The 25684-nt window shown below is 59.9% G+C and overlaps 1 protein-coding gene across 2 annotated transcripts in view; it reads left to right on the top strand.

The window, feature by feature from the left end:
* DLG5 (discs large MAGUK scaffold protein 5) overlaps nt 1–25684 on the top strand; it is a 106931-nt gene that overhangs the window by 33552 nt on the left and 47695 nt on the right. For both annotated transcript variants that reach the window (XM_051823772.3, XM_089314116.1), the window contains exons 2-5: nt 11610–11678; nt 21593–21755; nt 23503–23646; nt 24245–24428. In XM_051823772.3, coding sequence (XP_051679732.3) covers nt 11610–11678; nt 21593–21755; nt 23503–23646; nt 24245–24428 — 560 coding nt within the window. The remainder of the gene's footprint in view (nt 1–11609; nt 11679–21592; nt 21756–23502; nt 23647–24244; nt 24429–25684) is intronic.

The following is a 25684-nucleotide window of genomic DNA, read 5'->3' as shown; positions in this document are numbered from 1 at the left end:
GAAATGTGGCATTTTAAAAAAAAGGCTTGAGTGATTCTGACCAATGGCAGCTTTGGGAGCCTGGGGCCGGGAGCTGTGTTGAGTGACTGGTGGCTCCTGGAGCTGGCGGAGGGTGTCTGGGCACTGGCTGGGGTGCAGTTGCGTTACCTGCGCAGCAAGCACTCTTGCCTTCCCTGTGGGCACGTCCTTCATCCCTTTGCTTCCTCACGTGCTACCCATCAGAGGGGCTAGCACGGGCCCCTGACCCAGTCAGGACCCCCTCAGGATGTCTGGGGTACAGAGTCCCCAAGCCACATGGGTGCTGCATAGTCTGAAACCCAAGGTCTCCTGCAGCAGCTCCTCACCCCTGCGTGGTCTCCACAGGTGAGCTCGTGCACCTGTCTGCTGAGCAAACCATCTTCTGAGATCCCCGCGGTTTGGGAATGGACTCTGCAGCTACCTGTGGCAGGCCACCACTGCAAAGCACTTACCCAGCACTGTGTGGACAGGGCTCCCCCTCCCGATGGTATCGCTGTGCCTGTGCTGTGTCAGGAGCCGCGAGGGCTCCTCTGGGGTTGGGAGGAAGGTCCTGTACTTTGGGCCCGATCTCCAGAGCCCCTCCCAGCCAGATTCTTATTCTCTCTTTCTCAGGGCTTCCCTGAAAGAATTGATAGAAACATTCTTTTTTTTTTTTTAAATTCTTTTCCCAGGACTTTCAATCCCAGTCTCCCCCCATCCCCCATCTCTGTCTCTCTCTTTCTCTCAAAGATTTATTTATTTGAGAGGCAGAGTTACAGACAGAAAGAAGGGGGAGAGACAGAGAGAAAGGTCTTCCATCTGCTGGTTCACTCCCTAAATGATTGCCAGACACCCTCCGCCAGAACCTGGCTGTGGTAACTGCTCCATCCGGCCATGTCGCCTGCCTCCCTTGCCTTGCCCATGGCAGACATCACTAATCCATCCCACATCGTCCCCTAGTGAGGGCAGGTATGAACTCCTGTGCCTTTAGCACAGTGCTTGAAGCAGGCCTGGCGGTTCTTCTAAGATGCACCTCTTCCCTTTTCCAGTCTAATTGGCTCCTCTTGCCAACCCAGTCAAGTCTCTCTGCCTCCTGAGTCCTCCCTGGCCTTGTACCGCCCGCACCCCGTAGCCTTCTAGGGTGCATTGCTCTCTCGCTTCCCCTTGACCCCCCCCCCCCCCGTGGTCTCTGTCACCTCCAGAAGAGGTTCTTCCTCCTCCCTGTCCACAGGCAGATGGTATTTCCCAGCATCCCCTCGGGGTCCTCCCTTTGGAGGCCCTGGGTGTGCCCTCCCCTCTGTTTTATTTTCTTACCCGAGGACTGCACGGACCCACTCTGTGCCTCTGGGCCCCTCCATTGTGTGGCCCACACTTGGTGGAGGACTCCGAGAGGCCTGGGGGAGCCTGGGACTGCCTTGCTCGTTCCAGCTCCAGTTCTCGAGCTCCCGCAGCCCGTCATCCCGGGGGTTCCCCAGCACTCACACCTGGTGGGTCCCGGCCATCCTGGCCTTCCTCTTCACTTCCCTGTCTGTCCCCTTCCCACACCCTCCTGCCCCCCGGCCGGCTGGAACCTCAGCCCCCTCGCCCCATCCTCCCCACCTCTGCACCCCGCGACCTGTGGCTTGGGGGCTCTGGCAGGAGCAGCCTGTGTGTCCTCTTTCCTCCCGTGCCTTCTCCCTTTCCCGAGCCTTCCTGTCCACCACCTGGCCACCCGCTCCCGCTGAAGGCAAGGCTGAGCCCCAGGTGGGACCTTTGCCTTGGGGTTTTACTGCTGGCTTATTCCCATGCCCCAAGCCCCGGCTTGCCCAAATCCCAAGGCTGTGACGCCTGGTGGGGTCTGGCGCACAGCGTGGACAGCGCCGTGGAGAGGGCTGGAGGTGAAGCCCTCTCTCCTCCTCCATTACCCAGTTCTGCATGCGCTGGGTCTTGAGTGGAAGTGGCAGAAAGGAGGAAGAGGAGGAGGAAGGGGCTGAGCGTAAAGGGGAGACGGGGACGGACTCGCAGGGGAGTCGGAGCGGGCTGGGAACATGGCATTGGTGGTCAGACGGCACCTCGGCACACGGTACCTCCTTCTCTCGGCCCCACAGCCTGGGGAGCCCTCGGGGACGCTGGAGGGAACCGAGGCTCAGACTGTGTGTGTGTGTTGGCCACACCGGCGAGGGCCCAGGTCCGGGCAGCTCCTGACCCCGGCCCCCTTCCCCTGTACGGTCATTTGTCTCGCGCTCCTGCGGTAGGGGTCTCAGTGAGTTCCGGCCCGCATAGAATGGTGGGCGAGGGATTCTCCACAGCTGCCGAGCTCTGGTTGGAGTTGCCTGGGTGGGCAGGAAGAGGGTGGTGATGACACCGATGGACAAAGCCTTTGTAGTTGTCCCCTTCGGCCTCTGTGGATGTCATGACCTTGACCTGTCCAGCCCGGGGTGTCACGGTCACCTCCCAGCTTGCACTAGGGCTGTTCCCAGCTTACCTGGATCTGAGATGAGTGGACACAGGTGGCCATTTGAGGGCTGATGTGGCATTTAAGGGACACTGGACAGAGACACCTTGCACACTCAGAGTCACCAGTGGGTTCTTGGAATCCCAGTGTGTTTCCTGCTGCTTTGTGAAGACCTATGGTCGAGACTCTTCTCTAGCTCCTTCCAGAGATTTCCCTGGTCTCTTCTGGGGGCCAGGAGAGGCTCATCCTTTGGTTGGAGGAGTGACAGGGAGAGAGAGGGTGAAGCAGGACCAAAGGATGACACCAGCAGAGCTGTGGTGGAACCTGTCTCTTTCTTTCTTTCTTTCTTTCTTTTTTTTTTCCCTAAGATTTATTTATTTATTTGAAAGGCAGAGTTACAGAGAGGCAGGGGCAGAGGTCTTTTATCTGCTGGTTTACTCCTCAACGGCCGCAGCAGCTGGAACTGGACCAATCTGAAGCCAGGAACCAGGAGCTTCTTCTGAGTCTCCCACGCAGGTGCAGAGGCCCAAGCACTTGGGCCATCTCCTACCGCTTTCCCAGGCCACAGCAGAGAGCTAGATCAGCCAGGACTTGAACTGGTGCCTGTATGGGATGCCAGCACTGCAGGTGGCGGCTTTACCCGCTATGCCACAGTGCCAGCCCCCTGGAACCCATCTTTCATACGCTTGCCTCCCTTCCTTCCTGCTGTTGAGAAAGAATGACCTTGCCACAGTGCTGAATGCTGGCCCTGAAGCAGGTGCACCTGCTCCTCAGAGTTCCTGACCCATCAGGTGTAGCTCCCAGGTGCTTCTTATCACCCGAGTGGTGATTGGGCAGATGCTGATGGTTCACATCCTCTGCTGGCCGCTGGAGAAAGAACTGGTGAGTTTTGATTTTTCTCGTGTGCAAAAGGAGGTACCACAGGGTTGGTGGGTGGGAGTTGTGTGTGCACTGGGGCTCACCTATTACCTCGGTGACCTTGGGCAAGTTACTTGGCCTGTCTGGGCCTGCACGTTGTCTAGAAAAACAGTTGACAGTAGTCTGTGTCTCATAGGGTTGTTAGTGTGAAATGAAATAACTCATATAAATAGCATGTTTCCTGGGACAAGTACTTATTAAACACTGCCTGCTGTTCCTAGTGAGAGTGCAGTGGTATATTCTAGAAAACTGTGATATGTAACATGGAAAGTGTCCAGAATGCACCGGAGGCTCTCTCTGACCCAAGCTCTCTTCTGACTCGTCTTCTTGATGCCCTGGGAGATTCGGTGGTAGGTGGGGCACAGGTGCAGGGTGGCCCAGAGCCAGGAGGGTTGTGTGTCTGTGCTGTGCTGTCTGCACTGTCAGGCAACCCAGGCCATCTCTGAGCCCTGCCCATGTGCTATTGGGCTCAGTTTCCCCTCTGGGGTGGTTGGTGGTTGACTCCACCCTTACCCTTACCGCCTGCTCCCCCTCTGATTTCTTGGTTGATTCCTCTTCCCCTCCCTCAGCGCTGGAACACTCGCGTCCAGTCCTCGGCCCTCTCCACTGTCCGTTCTCTCCACACGCCCTCCTTGGGTGGTCCCGTCAAATCTCCTTGCTCTGAGTACTGAGCGCGCACTGACAGTTCCCAGATTGTTCCTCTGGTCCGGATGTCGTCCCTCAGCTTGAGAGCTGCACATCCGGCTGCCTGCTTGACATCGGCGCTCGGGCGTCTGCAGGCGTCTCACAAGCTCATGCCTCCCACCCCTCCCTGCACCTCTTCCTCTGCAGGGCCCCCTCTCAGCCAGGGGCCAGCTCCGTCCTCCCCGCGTCCTGGCCCTTGCCTCGCCCTCCCCTGCTCGCTCTTCGCTGGTCCGCGCTCCCTGCATCAGCTGACCCTTTCTGCTCTCCCTCAGAAACATGCCCGGGGCCGGCACGACACCAGCATCCTATATCAGGTTGCTGGTTCTCTTTCCAGCTGCTCCACTTCCGACCTGGCTCCTGGCTCATGCACCTGGGAAGGCAGCGGAAATGACCCGAGTACGTGGGCCCCTGCCACTTATGTGGGAGCCCCGGATAGAGTTTCTGGCTCCTGGCCTCAGCCTGGACCAGATGTGGCTGTTGTGGCCATGTGGGGAGTGAACCAGTGGATGGAAGCTTGGTTGGTCAGTCTTCCTCTCTCTCTCTCTCTCTCTCTCTCTCTCTCAAATAAATCTTTATAGAGAGAAAGAGAGATCTTGCGCCCGTTGGTTCACTACCCAGATGGCCACGTTGGCTGGGACTCTGCCGGGCCAAAGCCAGGATCCAGGAGCTTCTTCAGGGTCTAACACGCGGGTGGCAGAGCTCCATGCACCTGGGTCATCTTTCTCTGATGTCCCAGGCCATTGGCAGGGAGCTGGGTCACAGGTGGAGCAACCGGGACACAAACTGGTGCCCATATGGGACGCCAGCATTGCACAGAGTGCTTTCACCTGCCATGACATAGCACCAGCCCTGAAATCCAGCCACTTGTCACCTGTGTCACTTGTCACCCTGGTACAAGCCACCAGCTCAACTTTCCTGGGTTGTTGCATCGGCTTCCCCCGCTTCCATGCCTCCCTACCTATGGAGACAGCGTGTGTCTCTTCTACCCAGCCATGCAGAGATTGCCGGTCTTACTTGGGCGGAAAGCCGACATCCTCCCTGCTGCTTCACACAGGTGGCTGCACCCGAACCACACAGGGCTTCTTGCCCGGGCTGGCCCCAGGGCCTTTGTGTGTGATGCTGCACCTTGTGGAACAGTCTTCCTTCAGCACACACTTCTTTTAGGTCTCTGCTCAAGGGTGACCTTCTGAGAGAGACCTCCCCTGGCCATTGCACCCCAGTCTCCACCTTCTATTCTGTTCTTCTTTTATCATTTATTTATTTATTTATTTACTTGAAAGGCAGAATTACAGAAAGACACACACAGAGAGACCTTCCATCTTCTGGTTCATTCCCCAGATGGCCACAATGGCTAGAGCTGAGCCGGTCCACTTTCCCCAGGCACATTAGCAGGGAGCTGGATAGGAAATGGGGCAGCCAGGACTCGAACCAGGGGCCACACGGGATGCCAGCATTGCAGGTGGCCAACGCCAGCCCCTCCAATCTGTTCTAACCTGCTGTGTTTTTCTTCATTGCCTTTACTGCCTGATACACTTTACACTTGTTTATCTCTTCTTGGCCGTGTTTACTGTATCAGGCAGTAATTGCTGCCGCCTGCAGTGCCAACAAGCTGCAGAAGATGGGCGCAAGTGCTTGGGCCCCTGCACCCACGTGGGAGACCCGGAAGAAGCTCTTGAGACCGGCCAGGGCAGGGATTTGTTCATGTTGTTCTCTGCTGCGTGCAGCGCTCACTGCACTCCCGCAAGACTCTCTGTACTCTCTGGGCACAGATGTGCCCACCGTGGGCGGGGCGTCCTCTTGGGAGTGCCTTCACTCCTTCTCTCTTGAGGTGGGCTGCTGACGACTGTGCACGGTGGTAGTGAGGACTGGAGGAGCGTCGGGGTGGGGCCTGCTGGGCTGCCAGGGACGTGATGAGCACTCTGCTGTGTCCTATGTGTGCGTCAGAGAATGGCAGATCTGCGAAGGAGCCCGGGGCTGGGATTGGCTGTGGCCGGGCAGGAAGGTGGAAGGAGCCAGGAGCCCCCTTACCCTAAGAGAGAAGAAAAACGGAGCTCGTGGTTGGGAGTGGGGCGGGACGCTGGCTCCCGAGGGAGGTGGCACCGGCAGACACACAGGGTGCTCAGCGGAGAGCCTCTTGCCGGCGGCAAGACTTCCAGAAGCAGAGGGGTGGCCTGGCAATCAACTTCCGGCCCGGGACGTGCTCTGTGCTGTGCAGGCAACTGCGTGGCCTGCCTCGCGAGCAGTCCGCGTCCAGGGCTCCCCTGGGGGGCCTGCCCCTGTGTGCGGGCTCCACCTCTGTGCGCAGGTCTGCCTCTCTGCCTACGGAGCCCCCTCACTCGTTGTCCCTCCTGTTTCTTACACTCGGAGCGAGACCCAGGAAGTGGAAGCAGCTTGCTCAGGCTTGCGTGGCCTGGTGCCGAGACCCTGAGCTGGTGGAGGGCGGTGGGCTGTGCCGTGGTGGCTGCCACTGTTCCTGTTTACTGCCGTGTGGCGACTGGGCCCCAAGCAAGCCAGCTCCGCTGGCACCTTGCAGAGAGCCGCCTCCTGCTGGTGTGATTTCTGGTGCCCACCAGAGGTTTATTCCGGGCGGATGTGCCCACGGGGGGGCTTGTCTGGCTGGAGCCTACGGAGGAGGGGCCGCCCCTCCCGTGTCCTTGTGTCTGGGTGTGGTAGGGGGCAGGGGTGGGGGGCAGGGAGGGGATGCCATGGCCTGTCCCCCACTCCCTCACCTGTGTTCCCTGTTTGTAGGTATTGGGCAGGCTTGGCCATCATCCTTCCCTCCCTCCCTCCCTCCCTCCCTCCCTCCCTCCCTCCCTCCTTCCTTCCTCCTTCCTTCCTTCCTTCCTTCCTTTCTCTCTCCCTCTCTCCCTCTCTCCCTCTCTCCCCTCTCCCTCTCTCCCTAAGGATTTATGTATTTGAAGGGAACAGGGGAGATAGAGACAGACCAAGAGCAAGCAAGCCAGTCTTCTGACTGCTGGTTCACTCCCCAAATGGCTGCAACATCTAGGTCTCAGCAAGACCAAAGCCAGGAGCCAGGAGCTCCATGTGGGTCTCCCACGAGGGTGGCAGGGGCCCAGGTGCTTGGGCCATCTGCTGCCTCCCAGGCCTGTTGACAGCACTGTGGTCTCTGTCCAGCTCCCCGAGATGCTGGGTCTCGGCGTCTGCAGCCGTGGGCCAGATTTTGAAAGGTTAAGGAGTGGACATGGTTCTGCAAGAGGGCTTCCTGTCAGCCAGGGAGCCCCGCTCCCCCATGGCATCCTGGGAAGTCCTCAAAGCAGGGGGGTGTGGCTCTGCGGGAGGGGGCCAGTGCACAGTGGCTTCTCTGCAGTACCTGGAGTTGAATGGCCTCGCTCTGGGACCTGCCTGTGCACCTAGCACGGGTGCCCATCAGCAGTAACACTCCCCTACCTCTCCTTCCTGCATAGTTCCTGTGCCCAGCTCAACAGTGCCCTTTGAGGGTCCTCTCGGTGGGTGGAGGGGGCAGTGAGGGACAAGGCCACTGCCAGGCCCGCCCTGCTCTGAGGCGTCTCGCCTGCACAGGGGTGGTTCTGCCCGTCTGCCTCAAGCTGCTTGGCTTTGCAGGTTCTTAGCCATGGCCACCCTCTTCCAGGGCCAGCTCCGGCCCCTTCCTCCGCGGAGTCGTCCCTGACCGCTTTTCTGTGTTTGGAGCCAGCAACAGAACTGTGGGCTGGGGTTGGGAGCGTATGCTCTGGGCTGGACGGGCCTGGGCTTCTCCACCGTTTGTCCCCTTGCTGCCTCTCTCACGACCCAAAGCAAATGACTCAATTTTTCTAACCCTTAGTTTCTTCCTCTACAGAATGGGCCTAAGGACAAGCCCAAGGCTGTTGTGGGCGTTAACCGAGGCGCCGCCTGTCAGGGGCTTGGCGCAGCCCTGGCGCAGGCCGTGCCGCATTCCCGCTGGCTGCTGTTTCCGTGCAGCGTGCTGTGCCGCCAGTGGTTTGCCTCCCTGGGCTGCGTGAGCTCCCTGCGCTAGCGCAGCAGGTGCTGCAGTCGGCAGGCAGGGCAGCCCCTCCTGCTGTCCTCGGGGACCCCAGAGAATAGCAGCTTTCCTTCTGCCTCCCTGTTCCCGGGTGATTGAGGTGGGGGTGCTGCACTCCCGGTGAGCCCAGTCTCCTGGTGGGCTCCCCGGGCCCCTCTGGGGGACGTGGAGAACTGTGTGTGCTGGTTCGGATGTCGTGGGTTCCATGGGAGGAGACCATGAGTCACTGGGGCCTTGTCCAGTGCCAGGTGGACGGAGGGGCGTGTTAGGGGCTGCAGGCGTTGGGCCTTGCGGGCGTTGGGAGGGCTGGGGCGTTCCCTTATCGCTTGGGTGACTTTACTGGAAGCTCTTTTGAAGTGGTCTCGGTGACCCAGTGGGGCTGAGTCAGAGTAAACAGAATTAGCAGAGGCCGGCTCCTCTCAAGGACGAAGACAGCGCCTGGCCTGGCGTGGCGTGGAGGGTCCCCAGGCCAGCTCTCTGTCCAGGCTTCTGCACCTCCCGAGCCACTGCTGCCTCACCATCTGCTTCCCCCTTACTCCCCCCAGCCATCCACGGTGCCCTGCGCCTCTGTGGTCTGTGGGCCACCTTCCCCAGGGGCGTGTTCTCGATGCAGAATCTCAGGCCCCACCCTAATGGGCTGACTCAGAGCCTGTCCTGTGCAGGGCCCCAGGGAATTGCTTCGGCAGTGAAGAATGCCCCGCTGGTGCAGCTGGCGGCAGAGGCTGGCCTCCAGCTCACCTGTCTGAGTTACTTCCCCACCGTGCCACTGGTGCTGACAGCTTGCTCCCGGGCAGCCCCGGGCCTCTCTGGCCACTGCCTGCTGCCCTGTGCCTGGGGTGGGGGGGCATGCTGATAATGCAGCCCTCGGTAGCCTGGCCGCCTGAGCTGAGCATCGGGAACCGGCTTCCCCGCTGTGGCAGCCCCGCTCGCCTTTGAGCTGCCTGAGGTCTAAGGGCTGCCAAGGTGGACATGGATGTGTCTGCCAGTGATCCCGGGGAGGACCCTCCCTCCTTAGGTTGGGCGGGGGCCAGGAGCAAGGGGCTGTGCGGGGTGCGGGTTCTCCTGAGAAAGGGCTCTTAGGGAAACCCCAGGCCCCGCAGAGGCCACTGGCTGGGAAAGGACACCGTGTGACTCTGGGAAGAGAGCCTCCTTTCTCAGCAGCCCCGACCACGCAGGCGTCCAGGACAACAAGAGCCGCAGAGACAAAGCCTGACCACGACAATGTCATCTTGGGGCCCTTTTGTCCTCTTCGTGACGTCCAAGGCTCTGAACAAACTGGGTCCTGTCCAATTTCACTTGCTGTTTCCTGCCAGCTCCTAGGAGCCCTGCCAGCCACCTGGGCCAGGGCGGGGGGCAATGCCCAGCGATGCAGATGAAGATGTCACCCCGCCCTGGGTCAGGCCTGGGGCCCAGCCAGGACTGCGGGGACAGAGACCAGGAGCAGAATGTGTCGCCCGGCCTGTGGACTCCCTGGCCAGGGTGAGAGGCGGGGGGAGGGAGAGAAGGGCGCCTGCCAATTTTAATTATCAGTGGAGTCTCGCCACGGGGAGGAGAGAGACGGTTGCAGAGGAGGAGCGGTGAGCTGGGGGATGGGGCGCTGCCGGTGTCAGCCGGGAGGAAGGAGTCAGGCCCGGAGTGCGGGCTGCTGGTGTCGCAAGCAGTGTGGAGCCGGCCTGCAGAGACTGCTGGAGTTGGGAGTGGGAGGGTTTATTTGCGCCTGGTTTTCTGAGTAGGAGTCTTTCGAAAACAGTCCACCCACATACCAGCTGGCTGGCCTGCCTCGCCCCCATCAAGGAGGAACGAATGATTCAAGGAACGACAGCTGAGTTTAGAAAGTACCTCAACAGACATTGTGGTGGGTTCTTGGTTCTACTATCAGTGGATTGCCCTAAAGTGTGTCTGACTTAATCCTTCAGGTCTTGAAGCAGCACTCAGCGTGTGCTCAGGTAGGGGATGGTAGGGGATGGTTTGAGCGATCCGCGAGGCTCACTGTTTGGTGGAGACGCAGGTGCAGAGACGCTGAGCACGCAGCAAAGTGGACAGCACGGGTTGGGCTTAGAGCACCGGACGTGGGACGCGGCCTATTGTTTTTCAGTAGGACCACAGAAGTCTAGAGCTCAGTGGCGTTTCGGCTGCATCTCCCCGAAGTGCTGTGTGCGTTTCTGCTACGACGGCCGTGCCAGGTGCACTGACTGTCCTGACCCGTTCAGAGCAACAGCTTTCTCCAGCAACATGCTGCTGTCCCCGGTTCCTATGCCTGAGGCCCCTCGGACAGTCCTATGGGAGGACACGACGCCTGCCCTCCTCCAGTCCCCACTGAACACCTGCAGGCTTCTCAGAAAATGCCATGCACCCTGGCCACTGCCCCCGTTCCCGCGGCCACTCAATGTTCCCTTTCGCTTGTGTCCTCTCCCTGCCGTCCCTTTTCCCGCTGGGTGCACCTGCTTGCTCACCTGCTTGCCTTTATTCTAAGGCCGCCTACCTGTGTGGCCCTCACCGTCCACCCAAAGTCCAGAGTTTGAGAAATGGAAGCAACTTTCCCCAGTCGCTGGGGTGCGGGCAGGGCTAGATTCAGAAAGTAGGTGCTCTGAGACAGGTTTTTCCCATGCCGGGCAGGTAGCACCTGGTGTTGAAAACGTTGGAATTCATACCAAGCCGTGACGACTGTGTGTTCACAACCGGGAAGGAACCGGAAGCGCAGACCCAAGGCCAGGGGCCGGCGGGGTGGGGGTGGGGGACAGGTGCCACTCACTCCCCGGCTTTGATGACTGTAATTGCTCATAATGTTCTGGGTGACTTTTTTTTTTTTTTAAAGATTTATTTTATTTACTTGAAAAGGAGAGTTACAGAGAGATTGAAAGGGAGAGAGAGAGAGAGAGATCTTTCATCCACTGGTTCACTCCCCAAGTGGTTGCAACAGCTGGGGCTGGGCTAGGCCAAAGTCAGGAGCCTGCAACTCCATCCAGGTTTCCATGTGGGTGGCAGGGGCCCAAGCACTTGGACCATCCTCTGCTGCTTTCCCAGGTGCATTAGCAAGGAGCTGGATTGGAAGTGGAGCAGCTGAGATTCAAACCGGTGCCCAGACGGGATGCCCGTGTCTTGGGCGGCAGCTGAACCCCCTGTGCCACAATGCTGGCCCCCATGGGTGACTTTTAGTAAGGGGGCAGATGTTGATTGAATCGTTGGGGACTGAGCTAGGATGCGGTTAGAACATGAGTGCGGAATGGCTGGGGAGTGAACAGGAAGTTTTAGTTGATGTTTAATTTGTGTTCTCTTACCCTCGGCGTGGGGTAAAGAGCTGTAGGAAATCCCCGCCCCACAGCAAATGCTGCTCCCTCGCTCAGCCGTGCCCCACGGGTGCCAACAAGCCCCCGGGCAACTGTCTCCCGAGCCAGGGGGCGTGGGCACAGCGAGGGGGCAGGGCCTGCAGAAACCGAGGTCCAGACCCTGCCCTCTGCACAGCTTCCGCCCGGCCTCTCGGTGGCAGGTCCCTGGCCCTGGTGTGACAGTGGCTCGGGCTGCAGACGAGGGACGCCTTTGGACTCCATCACAAACGGTCTCCCCTTCCATCCCCAGGTTCCACGTACAGCGTCCTGTCCATCATGCCGTCAGACTCGGAGAGCAGCAGCTCCCTCAGCAGTGTGGGTGAGTACCGTGGCGGGGCTCCCTCCCAGAGCTGGGAGGCGAGCCAGAGGGACAGGGAGCCGGGGGACGGGAGGCCAGTCTTGTTCTTGTTGAACCACCCTCTCTCTAGGAACCAACTGGAGTCCACAAGGCCTGCGTTACAGGTGCCTGCAGCAGCCTGACCGCCTCTCACATGGCCTCCCCGCCCCCACACCCCTGGGGACACTCACCACATCCAGGCACAGCTGTGGGCTGTGATGTTGGAAGGGAGGCAGGTGCCAGGGACGTCCGTGTTTTGCTGTTCACCACCTTTGTTGGGGCAGGGGTCCTTCCCAGTGCTCTGTCATCCCCCCTCCTGTGCAGAGGCCGTGTAGGAGGTCAGGGGTCACCGTCTGTAGCCAGCCCTTCTGGGACTGTCTTCCAGACAGGAGCAGCCTGGTGGGCAGTTTGTTGCATTAGGAGCAGGAGTAGCCAGTCGGTGCCTCTCTGACTGTGGGGTGCAGAGGCCGGCCCTGCTGTCAGCTCACCGACAGTGGTGTTGGCAGGGAAGTCGGCCGTCCCTCCCCTCCGTGACCCTGGCCCCACTGCTGAGCACCCCCAGTGTGGTTTCCGATGTGCCCGTCTGACTGTGGTGGGTGAACGCACCTGCAGTGCTGAGTCCTGGAGTGCTGGAGCCGAAAAGGCTCATGGAGCTGATCTGGCCCTGGACATCGGCATTCCTGGAGGGGAAGTCGCCCGCCCGGGATGCCAGCACTCTCCGGGGCAGACTGTCCGTTGGTCAGCCCGTGTACTGGACAGCTCCGGTGTGCTGCTGGGGGTGTGGGAGCAGCGGTGAATGGGCAGACGTGGATCTCGGGGCCTGTAGGGGGACAGTCACGTAGGTCAGTGTGATGAGTGAAGGAGGAAGACAGGTATTGGTGTTAGTTTGCTCGGGCTGCCGGCACTCAGCACCACGGACAGGGTGGCCTGCCCAGCAGACATTCACCATCCAGGTTCTGGGGCAGAAGTCCGAGATCAGCATTGGCAGGGCCACGCTGTCTGGAGGCACCAGGGAGGGGAGGGTCTGTTCCAGGCCCCTCTCCCGCTTCTGGTGGGTGTGATGGCCTTCGGCGCCCCTGGCCTGCCAGGCTCACAGCACTGATCCCTGCCCTCCTGTCCCCGGGGCGTTCTCTCAGCATGTGTGCCTGTCTCCAAGTTTCCCGTTTTCATGAAGGACGCTGGTCACAGAGGGTCAGGGGCCTGCTCCGTGTGACCTCGTCTTATCCTGATTGTCTGTGCTGTCCCCGTGCATCCGTCAGCCTTTGCTTGTGTTAACTAACATACCCGAGAGGAGCGACTTGGGAAGTGTGCGGTTGGAGGTCCGTGGTCTGAGCTCAGGTGGTTCCATAGCATGGCGTGTGGTGGGGGCTGGCGCTGGAGGGGCTTGTGCAGCAGGACGGTCACATGGTGGGCCCTGGAGCAGAGAGGGCACCGGAGGCAGGCTGCAGAGAACTGCCCCCAAACCTCCCCACTCCCAGATGCCATAAATGGAGCCTCCCCCTGGCCCCCGCAATCCATCCACGTGAATTTGTTAACCCTTAGCATAAGACCCCGGGTTTGAATGTGTGCATGAGTTCAGGGGAGCTAAGTTCCGTTCAGTCCAAGCACTACATATTCCAAGTAATATTTCACTTCCACGTCACCTCATTAGGTCCCAGCATCTGTTGGGGACCACACAGTTCGCCCCATGGCTCTCGTGCTGTCCGGGGTTCAGGGAGGACGCCTTGTGGGGAACCAGGGCTCCTGACAGCCTCACATCACATCCTTGTTGTGCATTACCCAGTCTCGGTCAGCGCTGGGCAGAGGGAGGGCCCGATGTGCTCCCGAGAGACCGGGTAGCCCTGTCGTGTGAGTGCACCCAGCATGCACGCTCAGCCACCTCTCGGTGCCCGTCTCAGAGCGCACCCTGCCGCCCAGCGGGACGTGCCCATGCTTTGTCCTGCCTGCTCTGGGGGCCACGAGGCATGTCCCCTGGGTGATGGGGTTTTCGGGGCTGGTCCTTTGGGGAGCACGTGGGGTGGGGCAGTCAGGGCAGTAGGAGGGGTCCCGGGGGGCTTTTGTGAGTCCCAGTCGTACCCCTCTTACTTGTCTCATGCCTCTCCCTTCTCGTGGTCTGAGCTCTACTAAGTCGTGGACGTTGACAGTGCAAGGCACGGGTGCCTTCTGAACAGGGGCTCCAGGGAGCAGGCTCAGGTTATCAGTTAAGCAGCTGGGGGCCTACACCAGACTGCCTGCTGGCTACCTCTGGCTCCTGATCGCAGCTTCCTGCTGGTGTAGACCGCGAGGCAGCGTGATGGCTCCAGTGACCGTGTTCCTGGATGACCAGTGCTTGGCTCCTGGCTCTGGCCCCGGCTCTTGTAGGCATTTGGGGAATAAACCAGCAAATGGGGGTGCTCTCTGTCTGTCTTTGCCTCTCAAATGAACACTTTTTTTTTTTTTTTTAAAGGAGGCTCCCGGAGAGATGCTTAACTCCCAGCGGTGCTGTGAGTGGTGGCATTTCAGGCCTGAGTAGGGACTTTGTGTGCAGCTGGAGGTCCGTATCCCCTGGAGAAGCATCAGGGAACGACCGCCAGTTGGCTGCGGGTGCACTGGCAGCTGGCTCGGCCCCTGTCAGCGTCCCCAGGTACTCCCTGGGAGTCGCAGACAGGTGGAGAACAAGGGCCCTGACCTGCTTCCTGGAGGGCTGAGCCTGTGCCGGCTGTGCCCGCATCGTTGATGCCGAAAGCCCTGCCCCCTCTCTGGTCAGGCCCCCTTAAGTCCGTGGGAAGCCAGCGTGCCTTTTCCTGCTCTGCTGCTCCCTCGTGGCCGACACTGTGCCTTGAACCCCCTCGTGCTGCCTCACCCCGTAGGGAGACGTGTGACCCCGCACAGCAGGTGGCACTTCGGGCAGCCTGGGCGTGTCAGGATGTGGGCCAGCCCTCCTGTGCATCTGCCTTCCCCTGGACTCCGGGTGGCGTGTCCAGCAGCAAGTCCAGCCATCCCATCCAGACCTGATGGTGCTCAGTGCTGGGATGTCCGAGACAGGCTAAGGTCGAATGGACAAAGCAAAATGGAAGTTTCTGGTGTCTAAGTCACACCAGCCACATTGCAAATGCTCCCAAGTCGCCTGTGGCTCAGCAGCGCCCCTGTGGGACGTCACAGTGAGGACCCTCTCCATCGTCAGGGGTGCTCCCTCTCTGTGTGAGCCACGGAGCCGTGCCCCGTGTGCCTGCACGGTCCTCCTGCATTGACCACAGCTGGGTTGCCTGACTGTGCCCCAGCCCAGGACCCACACAGCCGGGGCCCTGGCCCAGCAGCACTTGGGCACTCGTTCAAGATGCAGGTTCTGGACCTTCACCTTGTGCCTGCTGTATCAGGAACCGAGCGAGGGTCCAGTGTCCATGTGACGGCCTCACCTGATCCCTGGCAAGGCAGCTGGAACATCTGGGGGGCTGGGAGCAGTGCCCCAGGGTGGGGACTGAGTGCGAGGACCAGAGCCCTCCACAAGCACACCCCTGCCCTGGCAGTTGGTCGGGCACTGCCTGCTTTGTCTGGTCTTTGTAAATCTGAGGACAAGGAGAGCAAGGCCCTTAGCATCTTGACCTTCCCACGTGTATCTCCCTAAGAAGAAACCATGAGGCCTGTGTTGTGGCACAGCAGAGGTTAAACTGCCACTGGCGTTGCCAGCATTGTGTATCGGTTCACCGATTCGAGTCCCTGCTGCTCCGCTTCTGATCTGGCTCCCTGCTGATGCACCTGGGGAAGCTGCGGAAGATGGGCCAAGTGCTTGAGTCCTTGCCACTCACATGGGAGACTCAGATGGAGTTCTGGACTTAAGGCCATCTGGGGAGTGAACCAGCGGATGGAAGACCTCTCTCTGTCTCTCCCAATCTCTCTGTCACTCTGATTTTCAAATAAATAAAATGAATCTTTGAAAAAGAAAAGCCAATATGGAACAGAATGGCAGGTTATATTCAGGAATCAGGAAGCAGAGCCTGGGGTGTGTGTGTTTTCTGATGGCCAGGGCCTGGGGGGGCTCAGGTGAGGTGCATGGGCCATGAGATGTGTCTGTCCTGTTCCCCATCTCCAGTGACGTGGGGACCTGTCCTCTTCTTAGATCCCCGTGCTGTCCAGTCAATCGAGAGCTAAGCTCTTCTTCGGATAGAAAGCAATAGCTCAGGGTGGGGAGCAGTTGGTTCTGATAGAGAAATCAGAGAAAGCTTTCTGGAGGAGGTGGCACGTGAGCTGGGCTTTCTGGGAATGGTGCTCCTGGATCGGAGCTGCCGGGAAGCCCTCGGCCACTGCTGCTTGTCTCTGTGCAGACGTGAGTCAGGGATTCGAGGGCAGTGTTCCACCTGGCTGGGGTGCTGGGCCTCGCCCCTTTCACTCCGAGTCCCTGATGCCGTGGGTCCTCCCTGCATCCTGGCCCGCAGCGGCTGCTGGACAGCCACACCACAAGCCAGAGAAAAGCTGCTCTGGCCAGCAGGTGCAGCGTCCCTGGGTCCAGACTAGCGCTGAGCAGGCGTCCAGCAGGCGTCAGACTCACCCGGAGGGCTCAGGACACTCAGTGCTGGGAGTCGCCCTCGGGGACGTCGTTCAGGAGGTCTGGGTGGGACCTGACGGTGCGCATTCCTGATGTGTTGCCAGGTTCCTGGTAGAGACTGGGTCTTCCCTGGCTGGCTCCGGCGGCCCTGGGCTGTGGCTGAGGCTGGCTCAATGCCTCTGAGGCTGGTGTCCTGCCACTGATTTGCCTCCCCTGCCACTTCCCCCCAGCCAGGGCCTGGAGGTGGCCGAGAAGGTCACCCGGGCGTCTCCATGCCACCAGGCCACTTTTCGCCACTGCCGGCCTTCTCCTTGGTTTCAGGCAGCACAGGCCCCCTGGGCTCTGAGGCGAAGTTGTGCCCGGTCCAGCTGACAATAAGATGGAGGCCGCAGCCTCTGGGGTCAGCGGGAGCCTGAGGGGGAGGGAGTGCAGGACAGAGGGCTCAGGGGCCCTCAGCTGTAGGCGAGCTTGGGTGCGGTGGGCAAGGGGCTCTGCTCCCGCTGCCTGCTGGCACCCCCTCGCGCCCAGGCCCAGCTGGTGCTGCTCGCTGTCCACCATCCAGGCCTGTGCGGCCCTCCAGGTGTCTCCCAGCAGCGCACAGCGAATGCCCTCCCTCCCGAGTCCTGGCCTGCACGCCGGAGGGAAAGGGGAGGCCTTTCTCTTCTCTCGGTGGGTTCTGGACGTGGAGCAGGAAGTAGTCAGGTCTGGGGAGTGGGCAGCTGTGCATCTGGACGTGAAAGATGTCGCAGCAGAGGGTGAGGCCTTTGGGGTCCCACTGACCGCCCGCTCCGTGGTCGTCTCCACTTCACTTGTTTTCACACCACAGGGGTGGCGGGGTGACAGTCCATCCCCCTGTCACAGCACCCCAGGGATGCGGCTTGGGTTCAGGCTACTGCCTGCAAAGGTTTTTTTTTTTTTTTTAATTTAAAGAACATATTAAGCCGGCGCCGTGGCTCACTAGGCTAATCCTCCGCCTTGCGGCGCTGGCACACCGGGTTCTAGTCCCGGTTGGGGTGCCGGATTCTGTCCTGGTTGCCCCTCTTCCAGGCCAGCTCTCTGCTGTGGCCAGGGAGTGCAGTGGAGGATGGCCCAAGTGCTTGGGCCCTGCACCCCATGGGAGACCAGGAGAAGCACCTGGATCCTGCCATCGGATCAGCGTGGTGCGCCGGCCGCGGCGGCCATTGGAGGGTGAACCAACAGCAAAGGAAGACCTTCCTCTCTGTCTCTCTCTCACTGTCCACTCTGCCTGTCAAAAAAAAAAAAAAAAAAAAAAAAAAAAAAAAAAAAAAGAACATATTAAAAGTTGTGTCCATTGGGGTGTGAATTCCATCAGCAGTTACGGTGTAGAGCAGCACCCTCCCCGGGAAGGTCAGCAGCCTTTCCCTCCGCCCCGGGCCTGGCACGGTCGCAGCTCTTTCCTCCTCTCGTGGGGTTGCCTTCTGGAGAACGGCTTGTGTCACTCAGCCGAGATGTTGGGCGTAGGGGCCGAGTTGCACCCCCTCTGCCGCCGTGCGGGTGTGACGCACTGGACCCTTCACCAGCCACTGCGAAGAAGAGCTGCACACTGCTCTTTACGGGGAGTGTACACTTGCTTGTCTCGTGGGTAAAATCAAACCCCAGGAGTGGGGCTGCCAGGGGCACGGTTCGGCTGGGTAGGAGGCTGCCGCCCTGTTGGCTGACGCGGCTGCTTCACTTTGTGTCCCGGCCGGCAGCGTCTGAGGACCCCGTTTTATGAGCCCAGCCACATCCTTGCCAGCCTTTGGTGGTGTTGTCCTGGGTGTGTGCGGCCGTCAGGGCCCTGGCAGGGGTCCTTGCAGACCTGCAGGTGTGTTTTATAGAAGAGGAATTAGGTTTGCCCCCATGGCCCTCGGCCAGGTAGGTCACAGGCCCACGGAGGGCGCATCCAGAGGCAGGTTCTACTGTCGTGCGGCCATGGGCTCCCCTCCACGCAGGCGCTGAAGCTGTTCTGGTGGCACCCGGCTGGACAGCGGGACTGCCCCGTCCTCGGGATGCCTCTCAGTCCTGAGCCGTCTCCGTGGTCAGATGGGTGGGACGGGGCTTCGGCAGCACCTGCTGCTGTTGGGAACTTCCTGGCACAGCACAACTTGGGGTCTGGCTCGAGGCGCCTCGGCCCTTCACCTCCCTGGTGTTTTCTAGGCCTGAGAGCCTGGCCCCGGGTGGGCTCTCAGGCCCAGGTGGCCCCGTGCTTCTGTGCTTCCTGTGTGGGGAGGGGAGAGGATGCCGCTCGTGGTGGGGGGTGGTGTTGCCTCGTGGTTGAGGCCTTGCCTAGGACTCACAGCTGGGGGTTCTCCAGCCCTGTGCCCTTCCTGGATGTCCCTTTCTGGGGGTGACGCTGGCACACACCTGGCAGGACCCATGGGGGCGAGGGGCGTGAGGATGGGTGTGTCTAGCACAGAATGCAGCACGTGGGCTGTGCTCAGTACACATCAGTGTTCAGTTCCTTGCTGTCGTCGGCATCATCATGTGCATGGCTAGCTGCCCCCAAGTCCTGGACACCGAGACAGGACGTACCTTAGGACAGTCTGCTCTGATGGCCCCTGCTCTGTCTCCTCAGCTTCTCAGAGCCAGGGGTGCATCTTGTTGTTGCCTCATTTGCAAAATGGGGGTGGGAACTCCTTACTTCCCCGAAGGCACCTGCTTTCCAGTCCTGAGCCTGGGCCTTTGATGTTTCTCTGATTATGGCCCAGAGCAGCTGTTGTCCAAGTGCAGCCTGTCTCTCTGAGGTCCTCTCAGGGCCGTGAGCTCCGAACCGTTCCCACAGTGGTGCCGGGACGTCACCGCCTTCTCCACGCTGGTCCTTGCCATTTGCAGAGGCTGCGTCCGGCGTATGGCGGCGTTGCTGGGTGACGCTGCAGCCAGCTTAGGGAGGCGGGCATTAAATGGTGATGCAAAACGCAGACACTGTGACTCTTCTCACTGCATTTGTGTGTTTGGTAATGGGGAAGGAAAGTTAGTTTTCTATAAAAAAAATCTTAAGACTATGCAATGGGTTTTGTTGTTTTTAAATAAAGAAATACTTTAAAATCCTGTTAGTTTTTTCTGTTATGTTTTTAAAGGTTTGTTTATTTGAAAGGTGGAGTTAGAGAGAGAGAGCCCAATCTTCCATTTGCTGGTTCACTTCCCTGATCGCAGCAATGGCTGGGGCTGAGCCAGGTGGAAGCCAGGAGCTGGGAGCTTCATCCGGGTCTCCTGTGTGGCTGTCAGGGGCTCAGGCACTTGGGCCATCTTCCACTGCCTTTTGCCAAGAGCATTAGCGGGAACTGGATTGGAAGTGGAGCAGCCAAGACATGAACTGGTGACCATATGCTATGCCAGAGTCGCAGGCGATGGCTTTACCTGCAGTGCCACAACACTGGCCCCCTCTCTGTTGGTTTTACTTTTTAAAAAGAGTTATTTATTTACTTGAAAGGCAGAGTTAGAGAGAGAGAGAGAAATCTTCATCTGCTGGTTCACTCCCCAAATGGCCACAACGACCAGAGCAGGGCTGAAAAGCCAGGACCCAGGAGCTTCCTCCGAGTCTCCCATGTGATTGCAGGAGCCCAAGAACCTGGACCATCCTCTGCTGCTTTCCCAGGCACATTAGCAGGGAGCCAGACTGGAAGTGGAGCACAGGAGCTTGAATCAGTGCCCATATGGGATGCTGGCTTTAACTGCTATGCCACAGCGCCGGTCCTCTGCTTTTAATTTTTAATCTGGTAGATGCTATTATATAGCTACAGTGCATTTAAACCAGAGTTTGTTGGAGTCCTCAGTCCTTTTAGGAGCATACAGAAGTCCTAAGTTCAGAGCTTAGGAACTTTTTTTAATTTTTTTGACAGGCAGAGTGGACAGTGAGAGAGAGAGAGACAGAGAGAAAGGTCTTCCTTTGCCATTGGTTCACCCTCCAGTGGCCGCCGCGGCCGGCGCGCTGTGGCCGGAGCACCGCACTGATCTGATGGCAGGAGCCAGGTGCTTCTCCTGGTCTCCCATGGGGTGCAGGGCCCAAGGACTTGGGCCATCCTCCACTGCACTCCCGGGCCACAGCAGAGAGCTGGCCTGGAAGGGGGGCAACCGGGACAGAATCCGGCACCCCGACCGGGACTAGAACCCGGTGTGTCAGCACCACAAGGCAGAGGATTAGCCTAATGAGCCGTGGCGCCTGCCCGGGAACTTCTTGGTAGTGCCTTGAGCTCCAGGTCTGAGTCCTGGCACTGAGCTTCCTTGGCTCTGGGACTGGACAGCTGCTTAACCCCGATGAGGTGGTGGTGGTTGGTTTTTTTTTTTTTTTTTTAATATTATTTTTATTTAGTGGAGAAGCAGAGAGACTGAGATTGAGAGCAAGGGAGAGAAATCTACCTGCTGGTTCACTCCTCAAATGCCCACAGTGTTGACTATGGCTGGGTCAGGCTGAAGCCAGGAGCCAGAAGTTTGTTCCAGGTCTCCAAAGAGGATGGCAGGGATTCGGCCACTTGAGCCATCACCTATTAACTCCCAGGTTGTGCATCAGCAAGGAAACTAGAACGGGGGGTCCAGAGCCGGGACTTGAACCCAGGTCCTCTGATACAGGGTGGAGGTTTCTCAGCCACAATGCTAAATGCCCACCCCTCGGTAAAGTTTCGTTTCCTGATCTTCACGGTGAAGACAGCAGCAGTATCTGAACGGGATAACATGGAATGCATTTCAGAGACGGCCACGCGGGCCGGGCACGCAGTCAGTGCTGCTAACAGCTGTGGTTTGGGAGGTGGTGGGTGCTCCCCACCCTGGCTTCCCTGGGCTCTGCTGTTGTCCTGGCTCATCATGGCTTTCTTGGTCGATTACCTAACCTGCTGGGCCTCAGTTTCTCACCTGTGAAGTAGGGATGATACTATCAGCACCCACCTATGGGGTTGTTGTGGAGACTAAATTACTACCTGGGACGGCCGTGTCAGCTGCGGTTGCGTGGGTGGGTTGTGGGTCGTGGCCGTGAACACTGAGCCCCCTTTCCTGGGTGCTCATTGGTCTCTTCAGCCTGCGCTGTCTCGGGGTGATTGGTCCTCCATAGAAAATTTCCCCCTGCACCTGCCTGGTGGGCGGGTAGTGGGCGTGTCCAGGGGAGGCCCCACATGTCAAGAGTCAGGGAGGATCCCCCGCTGCCTCTGGGCTTGTGATGGAACTGGACAGAAATGACTTCGTGTAGTGGAGGAGGAGGAGGGAGAGGAAGCTGCCCAACCTGCTCAGAGCCCACCAAGCCGAGACAGCGTCTCGCTGGGAAAGGGGATGCGGGTGGGACCGCCTCATGGGGTTGTCAGGAGCGGCGAGCTGCAGCCAGGAGGCGAGAGCACAGGGCGGTGGACGGGGCCTGGGTGCAAGTTCACGCTGCTGCCACCTCTCACAGGCACCACCGGGAAGGCGCCGTCCCCGCCACCCCTGCTCGCTGACCGGCAGGTGAACGAGAAGGTGGAGAACCTGTCCATTCAGCTGCGCCTGATGACCCGGGAGAGGAACGAGCTGCGCAAGCGCCTGGCCTTCGCCACTCACGGGACGACCTTCGACAAAAGGTAGTGACGTGCCTGCCAGCTGTCCTGCCGGAGCTGGGGCTGGGGCCGGGGCCCGGGCTGCTGTCCCGACACCTCTCTTAGCTCTCAGGGGCCCGGGCTGCAAGGCTGGGCTGTCCCCTATCTCGAAAGCTCTCCCCCAGAGGCAGTATCTGCAGGCTGGGATGCAGGGATGGGGCCCCCAAGCTGGTTCTGTGTCCTCCAATCAAACTCAGAGCCTGTGGCCTGAACCCCACCCCCGGGGATGCGGTGGGGGAGGGGGGCCATCCCTGGTGTGCTTTGGCAAGGCTCCTGACAGTACTGTACTTCTGTGAGCTGTGGTCTCGTGTGTGTCCACTGCAGAGGAGCCTCTGGCCAGTCTCCCAGGCTTTGTCCTTGCCTTGCAGATAACTGTGGAGGGGGGCGGTGATCCGGGCAGCAGCTGGAGGGGCCTGGCGCTGCTCTGGTGCCCTCACTGATGGCTGGGATGGCCTCAGGCTTGTCACTGCCCTTCTGTGGGCCCCCGCCTTGTGACTGGAAGACTGTCTTCCTCCTCCTTTGTTCCCTGTCTGCTGCATGCCGTGGCCAAGTCTGTGTGCAGGTGCACCTCCTGAGTGTGTGTGTGTATGTGTGCGTGTCAGTGGCTGTTCCTTGCCGCGTGTGTAGATTGAGGAAGGACACCTTGCACCTTGCATCTTGGTGGTTTTAAAGAAAATCTGTGCTTCCTCCGTGGGGCTCTAGAGGTAGATACCAGGGAAGGGTGACCCACGGGCTGGGGCAGAGAGAGGGTCGTTCCCTGTCTGTGTGATCCCAGAGGGCTTCCTGGAGAGACAGAGCATCAAGCATGCGTGCCTCTGGAATGCCTGGGGTCTCTGCCTGGTCTTTGAGGTCATCCTCATGGGGTATGCCCCTCAGTCAGATGGGCAGGGGGAGCAAAGACACGGGTGCTGGCCCAGGAGTTGGTACACCACGGCCCTCCACGGACCAAGCATGGCCTGCTGTCTGTTTACCCATAAAGCTTGGTTACAACACAGCCCTGCTCATGGGTCAGTACTGTCTGTGGCTGCTCTCGTGCCACCAGGGCCCAGGTGAGTGCCTGCAGTGGGGCTGCAGTTTCCCGTGTGGCCCTCCTCCTGCTGGCCCCGGCACCCACCCCAGTCCCCCGCGGAGCTGGTGCCTCCCTCCTGAGCACCTGATTCATGGGCTCTCGGGCTGTGCCTGAGAAAGGACTTGGCTGGTGAGCTCCTGGGTGCTGCCAGTGCCGCAGGTCTAGGACCCCCCACTCTGAGGACCACAGCTCAATGCCAGCATCCTCAACCTGGGCTGCTCGCTGCAACCCCCTGGGGAATTTAAGACAAGTCCTGATGTCTGGGTGCGCCCCCGGGGGATGCTGCCGTAACTGGCCTGGGCATTGGTGCTTTAGTGTGTGCCCAGGATGCAGAGTCAGTGTGCCAAGGCGGGGAGAAACTCCACACAGGTTTGTGGGGAGGCCCAGGCCTCATACACGGACTTCTGACCAGAATGACCCCTTTTCAGTCCCATAGACCCACACAGGGAGCTCGGGCCACCCAGGCTCCCTCCCTCCTGGGGGCTCTGAGTTTGCTGGCCGGGTGAGGCCAGGGTACCCGAGTTTAGCAGGCAGCCAGGTGGTCACGGCATGGCAGAGACCAGTACTGGGGAACTCCTGGACTGGGGTGCTGCAGAAGATGGCTCCTGGTCAGGGGGAGTCGCGGGGCCTGAGTTCATGGGGGCTGTGTGTTCTCTGGGCCAGGCCCTCCCACAGGCTGAACCCTGACTATGAGAGGCTCAAGATCCAGTGTGTGCGGGCCATGTCGGACTTGCAGAGCCTGCAGAACCAGCACACCAACGCCTTGAAGAGGTGCGAGGAGGTGGCCAAGGAGACTGACTTCTACCAGTGAGTGCCGCCCGCCGGCCAGGGGATCCCTACCCGTGCCATGGCTGCCTTTGTCCCTCGTGTCTGGGCTGGGCTTGAGCCAGGGCCGCTGGTTCTAGTCCCGCCTTGGTCCCATGGCAAGCCGTCTTTCTTCCACAAGAGGATTTGTGCCCTTGGGCCTCAGTTTCCCTAACTGTAAACTGAGGCTACCAGCCAGTCCTGGTCGTCGTCCCACCAGCTTCAGAAGCCGCGGAGACGGGAAAGTGGAGCAGTGGAGGCGGGAGGCAGGTGCAGGGCTGGGCTTTGGAGCCTGCAGCCTGCTGGGGGGGGCGGGGGCAGGCGGATGGGTCAAGCTCCCTTTTGGTCTCCTGGCGCCCCACCCCCCACGGTGCTGCATGTGTTTGAGGGTACAGAGTGGGACTTGGCTCCTTTCTTTGAAGACCCGTGTGCCCTGTTTTGCTGTCAGGTGTTTAAAAGGCAGCTTAGGTCTTTGAGCATTCGGCCGTTGGTGGGTCTCTGCTCGCTCTGAGTGCCGGGTGGGGGGTGGGGGAAGTGTTGGAGGCTGCCTGGCATTCACACTGCGTGTGTGTGTGTGTGTGTGCGTGTGCGCGGTGCTCAGCACACTGCACAGCCGGCTCCTGAGCGACCAGACGCAGCTGAAGGACGACGTGGACATGCTGCGGCGGGAGAACGGGCAGCTGCTACGGGAACGGAACCTGCTGCGCCAGTCCTGGGAGGACATGAAGCGGCTGCACGAGGAGGACCAGAAGGAGATCGGCGACCTCCGCGCCCAGCAGCAGCAGGTAGGCCGGTGCTGGGGCTGCCCGCCTCCCCGCCCGTCACTTAGCGAGCGTTCCCAGGAGGTTGGCCTCGCGTGAGACGCCGGGACCGCCGGGACGCCTGTGAACAGACAGCACCTGCTCCCCTGGGAGCTGCCGTCCAGTGAGGACGACACGTGTGCACCAGAGTGACGCACATCGCAGCTCCACGTGAGCTCTGCGGGGGCTGCCCTGTGGGGTGTGACCGAGCGGCTTGACCTGCTCTGGGTTTGGGGGTCTGTGTATTTCCGGTGTTTGAATCGTGTGCGATGACCGCCGGAAAGAAGCGTGGACGGTTGCTGGGGTTCTGGGCGTGGCAGTGGGGAGCGTGGCCCGTTGCTGCCGCCGCTCTCTGCCTCCAAGTTAGTTTCTTTGCTCGGTTCAGCTCTTGTCACGATGAGTGGCAGGCTGGCCAAACGCTGGCTGGCCCCCCTCGTGGCTGACAGGCTGTCCGGGCTGTCCTGGGATCTGAGGGGTCTGGCGGCTGAAGTCTGGGTGTTTGGGGTCAGGAGAGACCTCCGGGACAGCCTACACCCACCTGTTAATTAGACTGTCTTTGTTGTTTTCTTTGCATTTGAAAAACTCTTAAATGGGGAACTATTACAGATGCATTAGAAAGTTGCTAAGTGGGAGATGAGGAGTCCGCCTCCTCCCCACCGGAGTGCATTGCCGCCCTGGCTGTGCGGTGTGAGCGCATTCTTACCAGCAAGGAGGCTCTCTCGGAGGCCAGAGGGCTGCCCTCAGCCCGGGCAGTTGACGTTGGCGCGTGGGCACCATCTAGTGCTCAGGCCCGGTCTGCAGGAAGCGCCTCTGCCTCTGGCTGTCCCATGTCTTCCGTTACCTTCATGGGAGCGTTCGGGGTCTTTGCTGACCTTCAGCACCCGGGTGCTTTGAAGGCTGCAGGCCAGCGGTCCCGTACGTCATCCACCACCTTGGCGGGAGCGTCCCATATTCCACCCCATGCCTCCTGTGGACTGGGGCATGGTTTGATTTGCTTGTCGCTGGTCCCGTGACTAAGGTGGCGTCTCTGGGTAGCTGTCCTCTCTCTCCATGGACTCGTAGCTCCCTGTTGTATTCAGCAGGTTGTGACCGCATGCAGCTGACCGCTCCGTCTGCTTGACCCATCCTTCCTGTTCTTTGAGTACCTCTTGTTCTCTGGCACAAGATGATGTCCTGCACGGCCCTGCCACCAGAAATTGGCCATTCCTCTGAGGCACCCTTGCTCCTTCTCGTGGAGCCTA

Source organism: Oryctolagus cuniculus, chromosome 15 (assembly GCF_051225735.1).
Source record: "Oryctolagus cuniculus isolate XC-2025 breed Fujian yellow rabbit chromosome 15, ASM5122573v1, whole genome shotgun sequence".
In the NCBI taxonomy this organism is placed as follows: domain Eukaryota; kingdom Metazoa; phylum Chordata; class Mammalia; order Lagomorpha; family Leporidae; genus Oryctolagus; species Oryctolagus cuniculus.
The sequence above is the reverse complement of the archived record's forward strand: the minus strand, read 5'-3'. Positions and strand labels throughout refer to the sequence as shown.